The following is a 20,881-nucleotide window of genomic DNA, read 5'->3' as shown; positions in this document are numbered from 1 at the left end:
GAAGAAAGATCTGAAAAAGAGGAAGACGGAGCAAACCAAGCTAGAAATTACCAAAACAAAATAGTGTAAATCAGTGATTCTCAAACTGTGCGCTGCGGCACCCTGGGGAGCCGCAGCCTCTTCACAGAGGAGCCGTGAAATATTTTAAAAGTTCGTAATTAGCTGAACCAAGAAATCTATTTATAATTATTAATTTAATGTTAATAAAGTAAAAAAATAATGAAGATACACAAGTTTTATTTATTTTTAATCTCTTACGAGCAGTCATACTTTTACTGAGGGTAGGGTGCCATGGAAAAATTTTAATTGAAAAAGGGTGCCATGGCTTGGAAGAATATGGGGACCACTGGTGTAAATAATGAATAAAAGATTAATAAAAAATATTTAAGGCAAAAAACATAAATATTTTTAACTACGAAAGTCAGTGGAAAGTTCCAAATAATGATATACATATCAGAACTGATAAATAAGTGCAAAAAAGTAAATTAAAAAAAAGAGGAAAAAATAAAAAAACTTGAAATATCTTTTACAAGAAATTACAAAAAAAAAGATTGATTAAAGAATTAATGTAGTGAACTAGAAAGGAAAGTTACTGCAGGATAAGATGATAAAGATGTAAAAACTATGTGAAAAGGGGGGAAATGAAGCCAAAAGTATGGATGGAAGTCTGTAGTTAGGTAGAAAAGTTAAGAGATAGCACTGTGAGTGTTAGACACGCACAGAAAAATAATTATCCAATTATGAGATATATGGGAAAAAAATATAGTCAATTTCTTTGGATTAAACTGTATAAGATTATGGTTTACAACAAAATAATTACCATCATTTTTAGATGTTTTGTGTACAAAAAGACGAGGATGAAATAAGTTAATCTGTTTTAGCTTCTCAGGGTCCTGTGTTAATGTGGCAGAGAATAATAATTTTTGAGGTCGAAGAGGCTGCTTGTAGAGAGAATTCAAAGAAAGAGGAGGAACTGCTCCAACACCTGTAGCATACATAAGAATAAATTTAAAAATTACATATATATATATTTATTTATCTCAAATAACAAAAAAAATAACCACCAAACACAGTAAAAAAACCCAGAAACGTAAAAAACTAATACTAAAAGTCGACTTTTGTGAGATCTCGAATCATCAGTTTGTACAAAATTCCAAAATTACAGTTTTGTGGTTATTAGAGTTTATTTTTTCTAAATTTTTAGTTTTTGTTTGATGCAATTTTGAAATTTTGTACTGACTGATCATCTGGGATCCGCAAAAGTCAACTTTTTAGGTTTCTGTTACTGTGTTTGGTGGTTATTTTTTTGTTGTTATTTCAGGTTATTTGGCACAGTGGTCAGTATGTTGATCAATTACTTGAATTTTCACAATGTTATATTTATTTATATATATATGTTCATATGTTTTTATTATATATATAAAAACAAATGAAAAAAATGTTCAAGAACAAAATATTTTTAGAACATTTTTAGGAACAAAATATTTGCAATGCATTTATGTAGAAATGGTATCGTTTTAAACTCCTTGTAGGTATAAAGTTAGATTTACATTGATTACTGATAAAAGTAAGGTCACCACCCAGTTAGTAATAAGCATACTGATACTTTCAAAATAATTTTGGTATATAAAAAAAAAAAATGCGTATTTACAAAAAGAAGGGCTTCTATATTTTATCTTATATTTTTATTAAGTTATACATTTTCTATTACAAAAAAATAATTATTCAACAGATAAGCTTTTAAATAATAGTAGTGAATAAGTATTTATCCGTTGATACATTCTGTATATATATAACATTTGTAATATGTTTAAGTTTTTTTTTTTAAAGAATATCCTAGAGCCTATATTGTATATTGTACCACTGAATAACCAGTATAGTTTATTATTCTAACTTGAATTTGCCAAATTCCATTGACAATTGTAATTATTTTTTTAAATAAAATTTTAATTATTTACCACCATAACACATTTGGATTAGTATATTATATATAAATATATGAGATATGTACATTACTGAAATAAATTGGAAAAAAAATTGGCAATTTTGTAGATTACGCTTATTAGATCATTATCTTATTTTCCGATTTGATATGCATTATTGTTTTTTGTATATAAATTATAACTTCTTCTCTTAATTAAAATCCTTATCTTTTTGGACTAAATTTATTGTGAGCTTTAAATTATTTTATTTAGAACTATTTTTATTTGAATATTTATTCAAAATTATATTTATTTAAATTACTTACAGATGGACTGCCAATAAAATCCATATGATAAAAACAATATCTTAGGTAAAATTTTAGTCTGGGGTCATTTATCTTTTACTTACATCCTATTCTCTTAAATCCTCATTTTCTTATACCTTCTGCCCGGCACAACTTAAAATCCTGTGATTATCATTCAACTCATAAAAAACTGAGTCAATAAAATTATTGTATAGAGAAGGTACATTAATTTTTAAACAGTTTCTTCACTCCCTTTTCTTTATCCTTAATAACTTCGTCCTTCAATGAATTGGATTGGCTGTTACTATGATTCTATCTCTCATGTCATCCTACTGTTATTGTCAAATGTTACAGAGCCACATATAGTTGTAGTTGGTTAGCTATATTGGCAAATCTTATTTCCATGACTTCCTTGGCTCAACCTCCATCTTATGTAAAGTGGAACACCTGTTGTTACCTTTAATAATTTTATTGTAAAATTATGTTATGTTTTTTAATATTATTATTTCCTTTTGCATATGAGGTCTATAAAGACTGCTGTAGTTTTTTTTTTTAGATTGAATTACTTTACCAGCATTGTAATGGTTGTCTACCATAATCCTGTCAGTTCTCCTTCAGAGTCTTTGGTTTTCTGCTCTCTCTCTCTCTCTCTCTCTCTCTCTCTCTAATGGAAACATTTAAAATGAATATAAATTAAAAAGGAGAGATCAAAGGATATTCCTTTTATCTGTGGAGCAGTTAAACAATTTTTAATGGATCTATATAATCTATAATTGTATGATGAGAATGAATAATTTATTTATATTACATTTACAGAATGAAAAAAATTAACTGAAATAAAATGAATTATCTTTTCTACTGTTAACAGTTAAAAAAAATACAACCTCCGGAAGTTATATGATTTTCTAAATGATATAGCCAGTCATTTTTAATATTATCAATAACTCTATCTGCTTCATCAATGACAAGAAATTTAAGGTGGCAAAGACTGAAACCAGGAGTCTCTTTGATATGTTCAACTAATCTACCTGGAGTAGTTACCATAATATCAACTAGACTTTCATATCCCACACCAGCTTCTATAAAAAAAAACATAAAAAAAAACTTATTAAGTACTGAGACAAGAAAAAAATAAAATACCACAATTAAAATAAAATTTTAAATTATTAATTTTATTTAATTAGATATCCAATATTTTTTTCAATTCACAAACATAGTTAGTTACCAGCCTAAAGACTGTCCTGTAAATTTGTGCGGTTTGCATCAGTTCGTAATAATGAAACAATAGTGATTCATTAAAGTAATTTTAAATATGTATTTTTGTGTGTGTAAATAAACAAAAAATCAACATTAAAATAAAAAAATGTTAAGCATTAACAATGACAAATGAAACTTAATTATCATTCAAACAATCTGCAGTACAAATTTGACTTGCTTGATTTACTCAAGTTAATTTTTTCTTTAACTCAGATAAATCAACATTCCATAAAACTGACAACTGACTCTGACATCAAGTCCGAAAAGCTCAAAATCATTTTTGAGCTTTTAATAAGTGGCCATTTTTGGCCAAATAAATATAAGCCCAATTTGCATTATTTTCAGGAAAATTATGTGTATCAACTGAAAACATGTAATCCCTCCAATAACTGTGAGAAATAATATAAAATTAAATGAATGGTAAATTCCCATTAAATTCCTTGTTAAGGGAAAATAGATTTTACCTGTATTAGTCTTCATTTTAATTACACTTAAACTGTGTAACATATTTTCATTTCAATGTTTATTTGAGATTTTTTTTGTTTCATATTTTAGTTCATATTCCCAGATAGAATATTATTAAAAGATGCAGCATTAAATTAATGGATTTTATAGAAAAAAAATTAATTAATTATTTTTCATAATAATTAGATACTTTAAATTCATTTATTCAAATAGTAACAACAGGCTGATACTACGTTAAAGTTACTTTTTTATTTTTTTTTATGATGGTTGAGAAATAATTCTGAAGCATTTGAGATATATTAAGCCAGATTGAGATTGGGAAGTTTCTGAATAAGAGGCTAGCATGTTATCACTTACCAAAGAAAGGTAACCTTTACCATAAATTGTTCATAATATATGCAATTTAAGATAGTTGATAATATACAAGGCATATTCATAAAGTAAGGGCCGTTTGGTCATTAAAAAAAATTAACTCATGAGAAAAGGTCTTTATTTACAGTTTTAGTTTACTTTTTTATTTACTTAGTTTACATAGTTTACTTATTTATCTACTTCACTTTTCTACATAATCGCCAATCAGTTCTAAGCATTTTTTGTAATGCTGCACCAGTTTCTTTAACCCCTTGGCATAGAAGTTTGCCACCTGGGAATTGAACTAGTTGACAATGGCAGTCTTGTGTTCCTCATCATTTTCAAAGTGTTGTCCACCAAGCCACTTTTTCAAATGCAAGAACAGGAAGTAGTCGCTAGGTGCAAGGTCAGGAGGATATGGAGGGTGGTCAAAAATTTTTCAACAAAATTTTGAATCTTCTTCTTGGTTAAGGCAGCGGTGTGAGGATATGCATTGTCGTGGAGGAGGATTACGCTGGATGACAGTTTCCCACGTAGTCAATTTTGGATCGCATGTCTCAGTTTGGTGAGCATTTCACAGTACACGTCAGCTGTAATTGTTGATCCATGTTCCATGAAATTAACCAAAATAAAGCCCTTTTCGTTCCAAAAATGGTAGCCAACATTTTTCGACTAGAGTAAGGAGATTGCTTAAACTTTTTTGGATTTGGGGAATTTGAATGGCACCACTGTGTTGACTGTTGTTTGATTCTGCATTGGTGTAGGATATCAATGTCTTGTCAGCCATAACAATGTGGGAAAACAAATTGTCTCCATCTTGTTGATAGCAGTCCAAAAACATTTGCCCACTACACATTCTTTGCTCTTTGTGTTGGTCGGTGAGCATTTTTAGTATCCACCTTGCACACAATTTGAGATATCCAAGCTTTACTGTGACAATTGTGTAGATAGAGGTGTGTCCAACAAGTGGAAATTCATCAGCCAGAGCACTAATCATCAGTTACAGTTTTTGGTTCATTTGTTCAACGATTTCGTTTGGGCCTGCCACTCCGCTCTTCGTCATGCACATTTGTGTGGCCATTTTTAAAGTCTTGACAACATTGTCTAACCTTTCCTTCACTCATTACTGCAGATCCATACACTAGGCACAACTCCCAGTGAATTTCAGCAGCTGAAGATTCTTTTGCACACAAAAATCGAATCATAGCATGCACTTCACAACTGGCAGAAGAAACGATTGTTGCGGACATTATGATCTGTATTCATCGATTTGGACATTCAAGATGTCCGGACGAGGCCTACAGTGAAGGCAAAAGCTGAGTTAATAATCACAGATGTAAATGTCTACCAAGGCATTTACATCGGTGGCATCCCAACGAGGCCAGGCTTATTACTATGATATGTAAAGAGTCAGAGAGCGATAGACGACTCCCGTTAAAGCCCATCAGGAACAGGGGGGGGGGGGGTGACTAGGCAGGTGTCTTCCCCTCTTCCCCTATGGGGTTGGGATGTATTCATCAGCAGGCAATCGACTACTTAATCAAAACAACTGCAGTGGCTTCATAAATAGCCGACAGATGACCCTGCATGTATGAAACTACATTCAGACCCACTAATATTTAAATATAAGCCGACGACTCTTACTTTATGAATATGCCTTGTATTTTGTGTTTAATTATTAAGTGAAAAACACGGTACTTGTTTTTATTCCATTTCCATTTACTTAATGAGCATATGAAGATCCATCCATACATAAAAATTGACATTCTGAGTAAACCTGCAGCTTTTCTAAATAATATTACCTAATGTCTGCATGATTATATTAATTATATTATTATATTAATAATATAGTAGTAACAGTTTTCAATTTTTGTACATATTCAGAAGTTTAATCATAAAAGTAATAATTTATCTAGTTTAGGCACTATTTGAATAATTATATTTGTAATGGAAGTAATAATTTTATAAAAAAGTACTTTAAAATAATTTATCTTACTTATGCTTTCTTTTTTACTTTCTTGTACAAAGTAAAGGAAGTAATGTGAACATGAGAAAGTTTGGTTTTCAGATTTCAATGGAAATATCCATTTTGACTAGTTTCGGTGTGATGTCTACATACATATGTATGTACGTACACATATATATATTGGTTAACTCAAAAATGATTAGCCGTAGGATGTTGAAATTTTGGATTTAGGACTGTTGTAACATCTAGTTGTGCACCTCCTCTTTTGACTGCAATTGACAACCAAAAGTGTCCAAAAAAGCCCAAAATCCAAAAAAAATGGATTTTGTACTTTTTCTTAACTACAGTAACAAACCCTCATTGGGAACTTTCAGTGATGTATCATAAGTGGTAGTTATTTTTAATGGTTCCAGAATAATAGCCAAACGAAATTTTAATTAATTAAATATTTGGATCTTATAAGGGGAAGGCACATCAGTTCGAATCAGACTTCATCTCCTTTTTTTTAACTTTTTTTTTTTAATTTAAATATATTGATTTATTAATAATTATTAACCTGTGATTGTAAAAATTTTTTTACGATATTGAATTATAAATAATTCAATATCAATAGTTATTAATGAAATAAAATTTGATGTACTTTTCTTTTTAAAAAAACGTGTATATGTAATTTAATAGGTGTAAAAGGAAGTCATACAGTGTACACAAAAAAATTTTTTCTTCTTGCAGTATATACAAATTTTTTTAATAGATTCAATTTTTGTCTAGTCCTTTCATTATTTTCAACATTCAATCAAACTACTTTCTTTATCTACCTTCTAAATTCTCCATATTTTGTGAAAGGCTTGTTATGAGGAATGCATCTTAGTTTGGCTTCCACACTGACTTCCACCTGTTACATTAATATAGTATGTAAAAATTAACAACAACAAAGAATGGTATATACAGAGTCTACTTGCCAAAGGCAAGGTTTTGGGCAGCTGAGAGTTCTCAATTTCTCCCTTCTACTTTTGATTTTTAGCATAACTCTATGCTTCAAATCTTATGTTAACTGGTTAAATCTTGTTAACTGGTGTCAGTTGGATTCCTTCCATCTGTGCAGAACTGTTGTAACATAACTTTGTCATCCTGTTTCTTACACACTTACGAGCCCTAATAAAAACAAGGCTTCATAATCTTTGAAGAAATCATATAGATCTTGTGGCAGTAAAAAACTGACAAAATATTCATATTAATATGAATCACAAGTTATGCAATGTATTGGAATTTATATTGGAAAGTTGCATTAAAAAAGTACCTATAGAATGGTTAAAATTTATTTAACACCTCTATTAAAACTGTATTAACATGTTATATATATGGGAAGCATGCCTTTAGAACAACAATTGATAAATGCCATAATAAGGTACAACATGTTTTTTTAATGTCCAATTTTGCACTGCATAAGTGAATTCAGTTTTATAGAAGTGTCAAGCAGTTCTTGGCTTGGTTCAATTTTCTGTAGAACAGAAAAGACAAAAAAAAAAACACAATTTAAATAAAAATACTAACTATGATATACGAGAAGCTTCTGTTCTTGTTGAAGTGGCATTGCTTTTCCAGTAACAGATAATACATGGAGACCAGTACCAATAGTATATTGATTAAAAACCTGGGCGACTTGAGCAGCTAAATCTTGAACAGGTACTACCACAAGTGCTCCTATCCTTTTCAAAAATCTCTTTCTAAGACGCTAAAACACAAAGTAAATACAACTTATCAATAACAATAACAATAATAATAATAATAAATGTCACAAGCAACATTACTTTTCATAGATAATTATAAATAACATCCAAGTGTGAACTGAGTACCACTTTATTTAAATATACAAAAGTGGTGGGATGTAAAAGTTAGGTTTACTAACATATATACAAACCGTGTAATTTCAGTAAAAAAAAAAACATTCTATTTCAACATGGTTAAAGGCTTACTGTGACACATGATCGAGAAACTAAAAATCTGATGTGGACACCACATAACATCCTTGTACGTGTATTAAATTACATATAGAAATTTTTTTTAAATGAAAAGTACTTAAAATTTTATTTCATTAATTACTTCTGATATTTTTTTATTGTTATTATTGAATCATTTTATGTAAAACTTTTTTACGAGACGTTAATAATTTTATAATAATAAATCAACATATTTAAATTTAAAAAAAAAAAAATAATCAGATGTTTCACCAAATCTGATGTGGACACCATATGACTTCCTTGTACACCTATTAAATTACATTTTCACATTTCTTTAAAATTAAAATTACATAAAATTTTATTTCATTAAAAACTTGTTTTTTTTTTGTTTTTTTTTGTCTTCAGTCATTTGACTGGTTTGATGCAGCTCTCCAAGATTTCCTATCTAGTGCTAGTCGTTTCATTTCAGTATACCCTCTACATCCTACATCCCCAACAATTTGTTTTACATACTCCAAACGTGGCCTGCCTACACAATTTTTCCCTTCTACCTGTCCTTCCAATATTAAAGCGACTATTCCAGGATGCCTTAGTATGTGGCCTATAAGTCTGTCTCTTCTTTTAACTATATTTTTCCAAATGCTTCTTTCTTCATCTATTTGCCGCAATACCTCTTCATTTGTCACTTTATCCACCCATCTGATTTTTAACATTCTCCTATAGCACCACATTTCAAAAGCTTCTAATCTTTTCTTCTCAGATACTCCGATTGTCCAAGTTTCACTTCCATATAAAGCGACACTCCAAACATACACTTTCAAAAATCTTTTCCTGACATTTAAATTAATTTTTGATGTAAACAAATTATATTTCTTACTGAAGGCTCGTTTAGCTTGTGCTATTCGGCATTTTATATCGCTCCTGCTTCGTCCATCTTTAGTAATTCTACTTCCCAAATAACAAAATTCTTCTACCTCCATAATCTTTTCTCCTCCTATTTTCACATTCAGTGGTCCATCTTTGTTATTTCTACTACATTTCATTACTTTTCTTTTGTTCTTGTTTATTTTCATGCGATAGTTCTTGCGTAGGACTTCATCTATGCCATTCATTGTTTCTTCTAATTCCTTTTTACTCTCAGCTAGAATAACTATATCATCAGCAAATCGTAGCATCTTTATCTTTTCACCTTGTACTGTTACTCCGAATCTAAATTGTTCTTTAACATCATTAACTGCTAGTTCCATGTAAAGATTAAAAAGTAAAGGAGATAGGGAACATCCTTGTCGGACTCCCTTTCTTATTAGGGCTTCTTTCTTATGTTCTTCAATTGTTATTGTTGCTGTTTGGTTCCTGTACATGTTAGCAATTGTTCTTCTATCTCTGTATTTGAACCCTAATTTTTTTAAAATGCTGAACATTTTATTCCAATCTACGTTATCTAGGTCTTTTCTAGGTCTATAAACGCCAAGTATGTTGGTTTGTTTTTCTTTAATCTTCCTTCTACTATTAATCTGAGGCCTAAAATTGCTTCCCTTGTCCCTATACTTTTCCTGAAACCAAATTGGTCTTCTCCTAACACTTCTTCCACTCTCCTCTCAATTCTTCTGTATAAAATTCTAGTTAAGATTTTTGATGCATGACTAGTTAAACTAATTGTTCTATATTCTTCACATTTATCTGCCCCTGCTTTCTTTGGTATCATAACTATAACACTTTTTTTGAAGTCTGACGGAAATTCCCCTTTTTCATAAATATTACACACCAGTTTGTATAATCTATCAATCGCTTCCTCACCTGCACTGCGCAGTAATTCTACAGGTATTCCGTCTATTCCAGGAGCCTTTCTGCCATTTAAATCTTTTAATGCTCTCTTAAATTCAGATCTCAGTATTGTTTCTCCCATTTCATCCTCAACTTCCTCTTCTTCCTCTATAACACCATTTTCTAATTCATTTCCTCCGTATAACTCTTCAATATATTCCACCCATCTATCGACTTTACCTTTCGTATTATATATTGGTGTACCATCTTTGTTTAACACATTATTAGATTTTAATTTATGTACCCCAAAATTTTCCTTAACTTTCCTGTATGCTCCGTCTATTTTACCAATGTTCATTTCTCTTTCCACTTCTGAACGTTTTCTTTAATCCACTCTTCTTTCGCCAGTTTGCACTTCCTATTTATAGCATTTCTTAATTGCCGATAGTTCCTTTTACTTTTTTCATCATTAGCATTCTTATATTTTCTACGTTCATCCATCAGCTGCAATATATCGTCTGAAACCCAAGGTTTTCTACCAGTTCTCTTTATTCCGCCTAAGTTTGCTTCTGCTGATTTAAGAATTTCCTTTTTAACATTCTCCCATTCTTCTTCTACATTTTCTACCTTATCTTTTTTACTCAGACCTCTTGCGATGTCCTCCTCAAAAATCTTCTTTACCTCCTCTTCCTCAAGCTTCCTAAATTCCACCGATTCATCTGACAACTTTTCTTCAGGTTTTTAAACCCCAATCTACATTTCATTATCACCAAATTATGGTCGCTATCAATGTCTGCTCCAGGGTAAGTTTTGCAGTCAACGAGTTGATTTCTAAATCTTTGCTTAACCATGATATAATCTATCTGATACCTTGCAGTATCGCCTGGCTTTTTCCAAGTGTATATTCTTCTATTATGATTTTTAAATTGGGTGTTGGCAATTACTAAATTATACTTCGTGCAAAACTCTATAAGTCGGTCCCCTCTTTCATTCCTTTTGCCCAGCCCATATTTACCCACTATATTTCCTTCCTTGCCTTTTCCAATGCTCGCATTCCAATCTCCAACTATTATTAAATTTTCATCTCCTTTTACGTGTTTAATTGCTTCATCAATCTCTTTGTATACACACTCTACCTCATCATCATCATGGGCGCTTGTAGGCATATAAACGTTAACAATCGTTGTCGGTTTAGGTTTTGATTTTATCCTTATTACAATGATTCTATCGCTATGTGTTTTGAAATACTCCACTCTCCTCCCTATCTTCTTGTTCATCACGAAACCTACTCCTGCCTGCCCATTATTTGACGCTGAGTTAATTACTCTAAAATCACCTGACCAAAAGTCGCCTTCCTCTTCCCACCGAACCTCACTAATTCCTACTATATCCACATTCACCCTATCCATTTCCCTTTTTAAATTTTCTAGCCTACCAACCTTTTTTAAGCTTCTAACATTCCACGCTCCGACTCGTAGAATGTTATTTTTTAATTTTCTGGTGACCCCTTCCTTAGTAGTCCCCACCCGGAGATCCGAACGGGGGACTATTTTACCTCCGGAATATTTTACCAAGGAAGGCGCCTCCATTATTGCTATGTGAAAATGCAGAGAGCCACATTTTCTTGGAAAAAAAGCAGCTGTAGTTTTCCATTGCTTTCAGCTGCGCAGTACTCAGAGGACTGAGTGATGTTGATACGGCCGTTTAAGTCATTGTGACTCACGCCCCTAACAACTACTGAAAGAGCTGCTGCCCTCTTTCAGGAATCATTCCTTAGTCTGGCTCTCAACAGATACCTCTCCGATATGGTTGCACCTTCGGTCCAGCTACTCTGTATCCCTGAGCACTCAAGCCCCCTCACCAACAGCAAGGTCTCATGATTCATAGAGGAGGAAAAAAAAAACTTCTGATATTTTTTATATTATTTTTTTTTGTTGTTATTATTGAATTATTATTAATCATAAAAATTTGTTTACAATGAGAGGTCAATAATTATTAATAAATCAATATATTTAAATTAAAAAAAAGTTAAAAAAAAGATGATAAAGTCTGATTTGAACAGATGTGCATTCCCCTAAGATTCAAATATTTCATTAATTAAAATTTTATTTGGCTATAACTCTGGAATCAATGAAAATAACTACCACTTATGATATATTATTGAAAAGCTCTCAATGAGGGCTAATTACTGCAATTCAAAATCTGTATTATTTGGAATTTTGGGCTTTTTTGGACACCTTTGGTCCAGTCAATTGCAATCAAAAGGGGAGATGCACAACTTGATGTTACAGCAGTCCTAAATCAAAAATTTCAACATTCTATGGCTAATCGTTTTTGAGTTATGTGATACATATGTACATACAGACGTCATGCCGAAACTAGTCAAAATGGATTCAGGGGTGGTCAAAATGGATATTTCTGTTGAAATCTGAAAATAAAATTTTTCACGATCCAATACTTCCTTTACTTCATACAAGGACGTAAAAACAGTGTAATCACTGTTAAAATTAATTAACTTAAGTAATAGTTTGACAGGTAATAGAATACCTCATGGTAGTAGTAATTATTTTCTAATATAAGTATTGAAGTTAAATTCTGGTTAGCTCTGTTGAAGTCTTTGGCTCAATGGATTCGCCTACTTGGTTTTTATATGAACAATCTTCAAAGATAAAAAGTCTAAAGTGAAGAGATTGGTGCTAATCAGCTTATTCTTGCGAGTTACTGGCTGATAAATGAGGCAAATTCATTGACATCTTGGTTCATCGACTGCTACAGAAGTGTGACATCAATTGGAAAAACTGTAGCTTTGTAGCAAATAAATTAGTTATTTAAGGATGCATGAAGCAATTTTTTTTCATTAAATTTTCTGTTTATTTTAAAAATTTAAATCTTGAAACATCCAAAAAAATGAGGCTGAAAGGATTGGATAATATCAATCACTGAACAATATCAATCCACATATACGCCTCTTTATATGATCAATCCAAAATGGAAGTATTTTAGTATCTGTAAATCAGCATAATTATCCTATTTTAGTATAGTTTTTGAAACATTCTATTTGAACCCATTAAGTTTTTTTTATTTTTCTCTAATGTTTCTCCATAGATACAGAGATCTACATTCAATATTTACATTAAAAAAAACATTCTTTAGTAAACACTGAAATGTCACTTGTCACATTTTTTTATCTGATGGGAGGATATTTCCTGGACACTTTATGTCATTATTTCTTATTTGCAGTTTACTGCACAGTCAAATATTGTGAACAGTTATTAAAGTCGTAACATAAAAGACATTGGATCCCTACAAACATGTTGGGGAATTATAGAGATGTATTTAAACTGTACATGTTCTGACTTGTCTCAAATAAATCATTTTCTAAATATGATAAAATTTCTCAGGTTTAATTTAATTAACTGATTTCCAAATGAAATCTAATTAATTATATGATTTTTGAACAATCATTATGGACTCTTCAATGTTTTTCAAATTCTGTCAAATTTTAATGTCTATTCCATAATCAGGATCTTCCAAAATGTTTTCTTATTCTTTAAAATTTGAAATCACAGTCAAATAATTCTGTAGTTCTTACAGTTCAGTTTTTTCTATTTATAATTTGTTCAGCTTAATTTAAACTCTTTTTTCTGAAGTAAATGATTCATTTTTTTTTTTTTTAGTTGCTTAGAAAACGTGTACTGGTTGTAAACAGCTTATATACTAACAAACATCTTTAATTATTTTTTATTACTTGTAATGCAATAGACCCATGAGATTAAATAAAAGTATAGAATAGTGTGAATGTTCTGAATTAATAATATGTTATTGAGGTTTAAATGCACATGTAAAATTCTAAGAATAAACTGGCTCAGCTATAATTACATAAGTATATTTTACCTGGATAATTGGAAGGACAAATGCAAGTGTTTTCCCACTTCCGGTAGGTGCACTCACACAAATATCTCTTGACCAAAATCTTAACCCAGGACCAGAACATTGTTTTTCAGCCAAAACCCAAGGAATTACCTTCTGTTGAACTGGAATATAATATATAACAAATAAATAGCGTACAAAATTAATAATTTAAACAGTAATTAAAGTCATTGAACATAACTAAAAAATGACCAGTGTTGAGCATTTACAAACTAAGTACACTAACAGTATCAATCATTGTGATTCCTACTTTATGAATATTATTTTACAGTTAAAATTATCAATAGAATTAAAGATGAATGAGAAAGAAATTCCCAACAGCATGACAGATTAGCCTAGGAGAGTAAAACACAAATGGAAAATCTTATAGGTTTGTAGGTAAAGGGATGTTATCCCATCACCATAAGATCTGTAACTATGCCTGATGAGATCAGCAAACTGATGCTCAAGGGTGCAGGGGGCAGCCCCCTGGACCCTTGAAGCATTCGTATTCTCATGTTTGTGAGAATATATATTTTTACAGAAATATTTCAAGAAAAGAAATATTAGTGTGTAGAAAATATTTTCTGAACATTTTGGTGTTTTTATATTTAAAATAGGTTTAAGAAATGAATAGATATAGAATTTAATAGTTTTTAATAGAAATATAATGGTTAGACTAGCCATACTGATAACAGGGGGCTTAGGGAATGTCGACTTCTTCGTTTAGTCTTGTCTATGTTACTGTGTTAGTTGCCAGTTCAGCTGCTGCTATTGGGGTAGAGCAGACCACATGATGCGCCAGCCGGATGCACGCCAATGACTCTACCACTAAATAAAGAATCTTTTTCTTTTACTAGTAAATATTAACTAACAATCCCTTTCTTTTATTAACATAATTAATAAATAATAATATGTAAATAAAAATACAAATATAAAATATAAATAAAAATAATTTACGCTTAGAAATTAAATTAAATAATCTAAAAATTAAATGAAAACGGACTGCTTCTAGCGGGAGAGTCGCCATGCGCAGCCAACCAGTGTACCACCATTGGTCTGCTCTGTGCCAAAAGCATCTAAAATAAAAATGTGAGCACCTACAACAAACAAACCCATGCACTATTTTTTTTATGGAGAGTGATTGTTAATTATTAATTTATTTCTTAAATAAATAGTTAATTTTGGTAATACAAGAAATACAAAAGCAACAAACTACTATAACTTCATTGCAATCCTTTATTTTCCGCATCCCCAGAACTGAACCCGCATCTACGGAGAAACTCAGCTCCAGGGCGTGCCATTGCCTCAAACTACCTTGTCAGTTATCCTGGGCCTGGCTAATGCCGGTCCCAAGTCACCACCCAGACAGCTAGGATTCGGTCTTGAAATGCCTTGCCTCTAAAGAGGGGGCCCCAAAGGGAACTCCTCATCAAGACTTCAGTCTTTGAATGCCATGCCTCTAACAAGGGGACCCACGAAGACTCCCCCACTGGGACTAATAAGGGGCTCCCTCACTGGGACTCTGGTCTTATGCCTCACCTCTAATGACGAACCCCAAAAGGGATCCCCATCAGGACTGTGGTCTTAAATTCCCCCAGCGCCATTGCAATGGAGTCCCAGCCCGATCATCAAAGGTGGGACACCGGAGCCCACCACTCCCAAGACAGGACTGTCCTTTGCAGGCACCATGTCTTCACTGCGCAGGTGAAGCTTTACAGCCCCTTCCCCAAGTTGTGTGCCCAGCAAATTGCAGGAAGTGCATCAAGCCTCCTGCCAACAGTCCTTCTACACTTGACCGGCCTCTCTGCAATTGAAACAATCGATCCAGGCTAGCACAAGACTTAGCCTTATGCCCTGGGCACCAATAATGGAAGCAACGTTCTGCAACAGAGCGCCTCACAACCCTACAGGCCAACCATCCTATTTGAATTCGACCATCAACCAACTTGTTGGTGAGGTTGAGCAGCACTACTACTGTAACCATCACTGCAATCTGTAAATCTATTCTCTTTTATTTGGGCTTCTTTATCAAGAAAATCCTTAGCAACTTATTCTTTTAGTAATTTTGATGTTAAAATCTGCATGAACATTTTCTTAACAGAGAAATGTGTGAGTAACTAAACTACCTTCATACTGGTATGCTTTTAACATAAAAAAGTAAAGTTTTTTTTAAACTTAATACTTATAAAACATTAAAAAAATGCATTATCAATACTTACCGGGAAAAAAGTAGTGAATATTATTTTTTTTAAGATTATTGATAAGAATTTTATCAAAACCCTGGATGTTTTCAATCGATGCAGCTTTGTCTTTGAAGGAACCAGATATTAAAATTGGCTTTGACAACCATTCAGGAAGAACCCTTTTAATCTGAGAAAAAATTACAGATGATTATTTAAGGAAATATAATAGGTTATGAAAAAAAGAAACAAAGACAAAGATAAACGAGACAAAAGATAAGATAAGAGCCAAAAATAAATAAAGAGATAAGAGACAAAAAAAAAAGACAAAATAATAATGACATTAATGTTATTGAAAATAACTTAAAAAATTCTGAATAATCTTTATTTTACACATTGCTTTTTATTAAATGATTCATTCAATAACCACTGTACAAGATAGAATTTTACTTATTATTTATCTAATAAATTCAATGATTTCCAGAATCATTGAACAGAGTCATCATACATTTCCAAGAGTCTTACATTAATCTCAAAGTTTTAAAAATAATTATAAAGATCATAAAAATCACTCATTTTGAACAGATCAGAATGTTTAAGTCAAATATTTATTTAAAATTTTATTGAGATGTTACTAGAATGTGTCAAAATTAAAAAAAGTAACATTTAATGACATATAGAAAAATGCTAGTTGCAATATGTAGACAGATATTAGATTTTACTAATAACTGGTCAATACAGATTAAAGTGTTTGAATTTATTGTCTTTTTGTTTGTGTTTTCTAATAAAAATTATTTTAAGGCATGTACGCTGTAGCAACAAAAAAGATTTTGAAACTTTACACTTTCAGTGAGCAGAGTTATTTTCAGACATTCCAGATTATTATAAACATAGAAAAATACAAGTGTTAATGAATAGTGGTACAAAACTTGTGCAAATGAAAGAATATATTGATGTTTTGCAAAAATCAAATGCAATAAAATTGTTAATATCTATAGGAAATTTTATATCTGTTAAAATGAGTGCAGGGCAACATCTGTGGTACCATTTCTAAAGGGAGTTTACTTTATTTCTAAATTTTAAAACAATATGAATACTAGCTTATAATCAAATGTCACCCTGTCCCATAAAAGAAACAATCTTTGTAACTTTACAAAATTGAAAAAAAAGATCTCAAATTGATTTCAATTTTATGTTTACGTAGTTTAAAGTTTGAAACAAAATTTAGGGCAATTAAAAATATTAACAGCATTGAACTACAAATAAAAAATGTTGCGCATATGTATAGCATCAAGTCCAGGTGAATACCAAAATACTTTAGACAAATATTTTCATATTAGCATAATTAGATTCACGTGACCTTGACCTGCACTAAAACCAAATAAAATTTTAACATGTCATGAAAAAATTAGTCAATTTAACTAGCTGTGTCACTAAATAATCAAAAATAGAATAATAGAAGAGACAATGAATAAATTATTATACAGAATAAACTTGAAAATAAAAGTATAAATGTAAATGCAAAACGGAATAAAAAATGCACTCCAAGTAAATCTTAGCGCATACAATGAAATCAAATAAACATAGAAGACAGACAAACATCCAGGCACCTCCAGACATTTTTCAAGAGCACTAGCACATTCATTTTATAATCTGGTATTACTAATAAGAGGAGATTGATAGAACTGTGTGGTTAGTGCCCTAGAGACAAAAAAAAGGTCTGTTGCTGTTTCAATAAGGAAGAATTTGACCCAACAATTATTGTTCATTAATACTAGAGTACCAAAATTGAATAAACTAATACATTATAACTAGAGTTTGCATCAATAATTTTATAGAAAAAAACATATGATATGCTGTTCAGGATTTCAGTTTGTAAAATAAAATATTTACTTTATTCTATAAGATAAATAAATCACAATCAATTTCCAATATATAATAATTAAAAATTGCCTTTAACTTTTCTTTATGACTAATTCACATGTAACAAATATTAGTAATTTCTTTTTACATTTTTGGAATGGTTAACAATCATGAAGTTATAACATCAATCACCATCATAGTAGATGTTATTTTATTTCATTGCTAAAACAGAAACCAGTTTCATTACATGACTACGGTCACTTAGCCACATTTATGGGGAAATTAATAATGTAGTAAATTAAAATAACTGCTGATAAAAAAATGTACTGTAGTGCTGAACAGAAAATACAGTTCTAACATTTATTATTATTATATTATCACTTATATTGACTATTAGTAGTGGCCTTTAATACAGAAAAAAAACTGAAAAAAATTATGAAAGAGCTGTAATTAAATCAGCAAATTATTCTGATTAATTAATTTTTCATCATATACAAAAATTAATTTGGGTTCTGTACAAAAATTACAATAATGAGAGTACTCATCATAGATAAATATATGTAGCAGAATTCTTTAAAAGTGCCATAAGAAATATAAAATTGCATGATACACAATATCTTTTGTTTAAAACTCAGAAAACGATCAGATACAAGTATATATAATATTTAATTGAAATATCAAAAAGCACTAGGTGGTTTATGTCAGTAGAATTAAAAATATATATGAGGATGCAATTGTGGAGAATGATACTTTTTTTAAACAGCTACATGCTGATATAGATTTATTTATTTAAATTAATGTGATAATTTTATCCCAAAATGAACAAAAAAACTCAAAATGGCAAATTTAATATGCTTTCCTTAGCAAAAAAAAAAAAAAAAAAAGTTAAAAATCTGCACTGTTAGGGCTTTTCAAAAAGGAAATTAGTTTTCATAAACTTTTCCATGTTTCAAATTTTTGCTGCAACTGGGGTAAAATATTGAGAATGTGATAATTTAAATATACCAGACTCGCTACTTTGGTTCACTTGTCTGTTCATTTTTATAAAATTATATACTCTGTCATACTGAAAGCTGGATATTAGTTGACAGTCAATTAGGAATTATCAGAAAATAGATCTAATACATATCTATGAAAAAGAAATATTATTTTACTAACCGCTGATTTATGTTTGAAACTGTGTCCTCCAATAACTGTAAATTCTGGTTGATTTTCTGTGGTAAGATCTTCAGGGATAATATTTTCTGAATTAAAATTACCATTCATAACATGATCTTGGATCATATCGTTTTTTACCTCACTAGAATTAAAACTGGTTGATCTCTTATTTTTATTTATTTTTTTTTCAGTATTTCCTTCTTTGTCAAATTGTTCTTCCTTTTCACTTACTTCAGAGTCAGTTGATTTCCTTTTCTTTTTAATTTTTTTTATTCTACTCTCACTGTGTTTATTTTGTTTACCACTTACATTTAAAAGACTAGATTCTTCATTAGGTGAAACTAGATGGTTCTTCACTACGTCAATTCTATAATCTATAGATTTTATTTCATTTGTACTATTTTCTTCATTACTGATGAGTTCCTCAGTTGAATTTAAACTAACATCATTCAATGTTTTCCTTTTCCTCTTAATCTTTTCTACAGTTCCACCTTCTTTATTTGCAGTATCAACTACCAATTCAGAATCATTTAATTTTCTTTTTCTTTTATTCTTTTTCTTACTTTCTCCTATATCATTTCCTTGCTCCAATTTTTCATTTAACTCATCATTAAATCTTCTTTTGATTTTATCATATTTTTTAACTTCTTCAACGGTTTCATTTTGTTTTAATTTCCTTCTTTTTTCAACCTTTTCTAACAGTTTTTCAAAATCATCTTTTTTATTTCTATTTTCATACTCCTCGCCATCTTCTCCTAAATATCTGCAAACAAACAATAATTGAATGAATTCTAAAAAAATAAATAAAGATAATAATGTTTATCAGATAAAAAAAAAATATTTTGAGAAACCAGAGACGCTCAGAGACATACAAATGCCGTTTAGTAGGGTAGTATCAGTTGTGAAATCTCATTGCACAATCTTTTAGATGCAATAATATTGTCCAGTTGCTGTCATAAACTCTAAGGGAATCAATTGAAAAAGTACACCTTCAGTAAAAAGATTTATTTCTTTTAGTGTGACAAAATAATATTTTGACATGGTTGCAATGTAATAAAAAAATTTTCCAAAGACTATTTACAATTTATTTAAATCTATTTTTTTTGTTAAATTTTTACATATGCTTCCTTAAGGCACAAAACTTAAAAAAGACAACATTTTTTTTGATTGTTTTTATATACTTTCCCATTACATTTATAACATCATATATCGCTATAGGTGGGAAAGTATCACATACTTTTTATGTAGTATGAACAATTTGTAAGGATATACTGTGACAAATAAGTATGCTAGTCCCATTGAAATTGACATACTGTTAAACCCTTTCAGTGACACCTTCACTGTATTCATCATAGGGACTGGTTGTATACGGAAAATCATTACTCTCGTGAAAATAATCTGACTAGAGCTTTGTTCAGGTTTCATCATGAGCCACAGCCATTAAAAAGATTAGATTAGCGAATGTAAAGGAATAAATTAATGAAACTTTTTTTCCATAAAACAATACACTATACAAAGTGAGAAAAAAAGAGAATTTTGTTTTTTATTAAAAAGAATTTACTTATTCTTCTATACTCAAATTGTCCTTTACAAAGTAAGTCTTCCAGAGATGTGACTACTCTGCTAGAGTTATGAGTATCAACTTATGCTAGAGTTTCTTCCTACCCTCAAAATTTTGGTGGAACGCATTTCTTTATATAAGCTTAAGTTCATTAGTAATTTTTGTTTTATTTCATCTATCACTGCAATTGCTCACTTTTAATGTTCTCTTATCACCAGG

At 30.5% G+C, this 20,881-nt stretch overlaps 1 protein-coding gene across 2 annotated transcripts in view; it reads right to left on the bottom strand.

Moving 5' to 3' along the window:
* The window catches only part of Dbp73D (putative ATP-dependent RNA helicase Dbp73D), a 50,243-nt gene that overhangs the window by 25,676 nt on the left and 3,686 nt on the right, over positions 1–20,881 (bottom strand). The window contains exons 2-7 of one of the 2 annotated variants that reach the window (XM_075360488.1): positions 19,102–19,864; positions 16,120–16,270; positions 13,883–14,022; positions 7,818–7,998; positions 3,112–3,306; positions 821–985 (exon numbers count right to left, since the gene is read on the bottom strand). In XM_075360488.1, coding sequence (XP_075216603.1) covers positions 821–985; positions 3,112–3,306; positions 7,818–7,998; positions 13,883–14,022; positions 16,120–16,270; positions 19,102–19,864 — 1,595 coding nt within the window. The remainder of the gene's footprint in view (positions 1–820; positions 986–3,111; positions 3,307–7,817; positions 7,999–13,882; positions 14,023–16,119; positions 16,271–19,101; positions 19,865–20,881) is intronic. The other variant, XM_075360489.1, reaches the window with a different exon arrangement.

Source organism: Lycorma delicatula, chromosome 3, assembly GCF_047948215.1.
Source record: "Lycorma delicatula isolate Av1 chromosome 3, ASM4794821v1, whole genome shotgun sequence".
Taxonomy (NCBI): Eukaryota; Metazoa; Arthropoda; class Insecta; order Hemiptera; family Fulgoridae; genus Lycorma; species Lycorma delicatula.
This window is presented reverse-complemented; position numbering and strand designations above follow the sequence as displayed.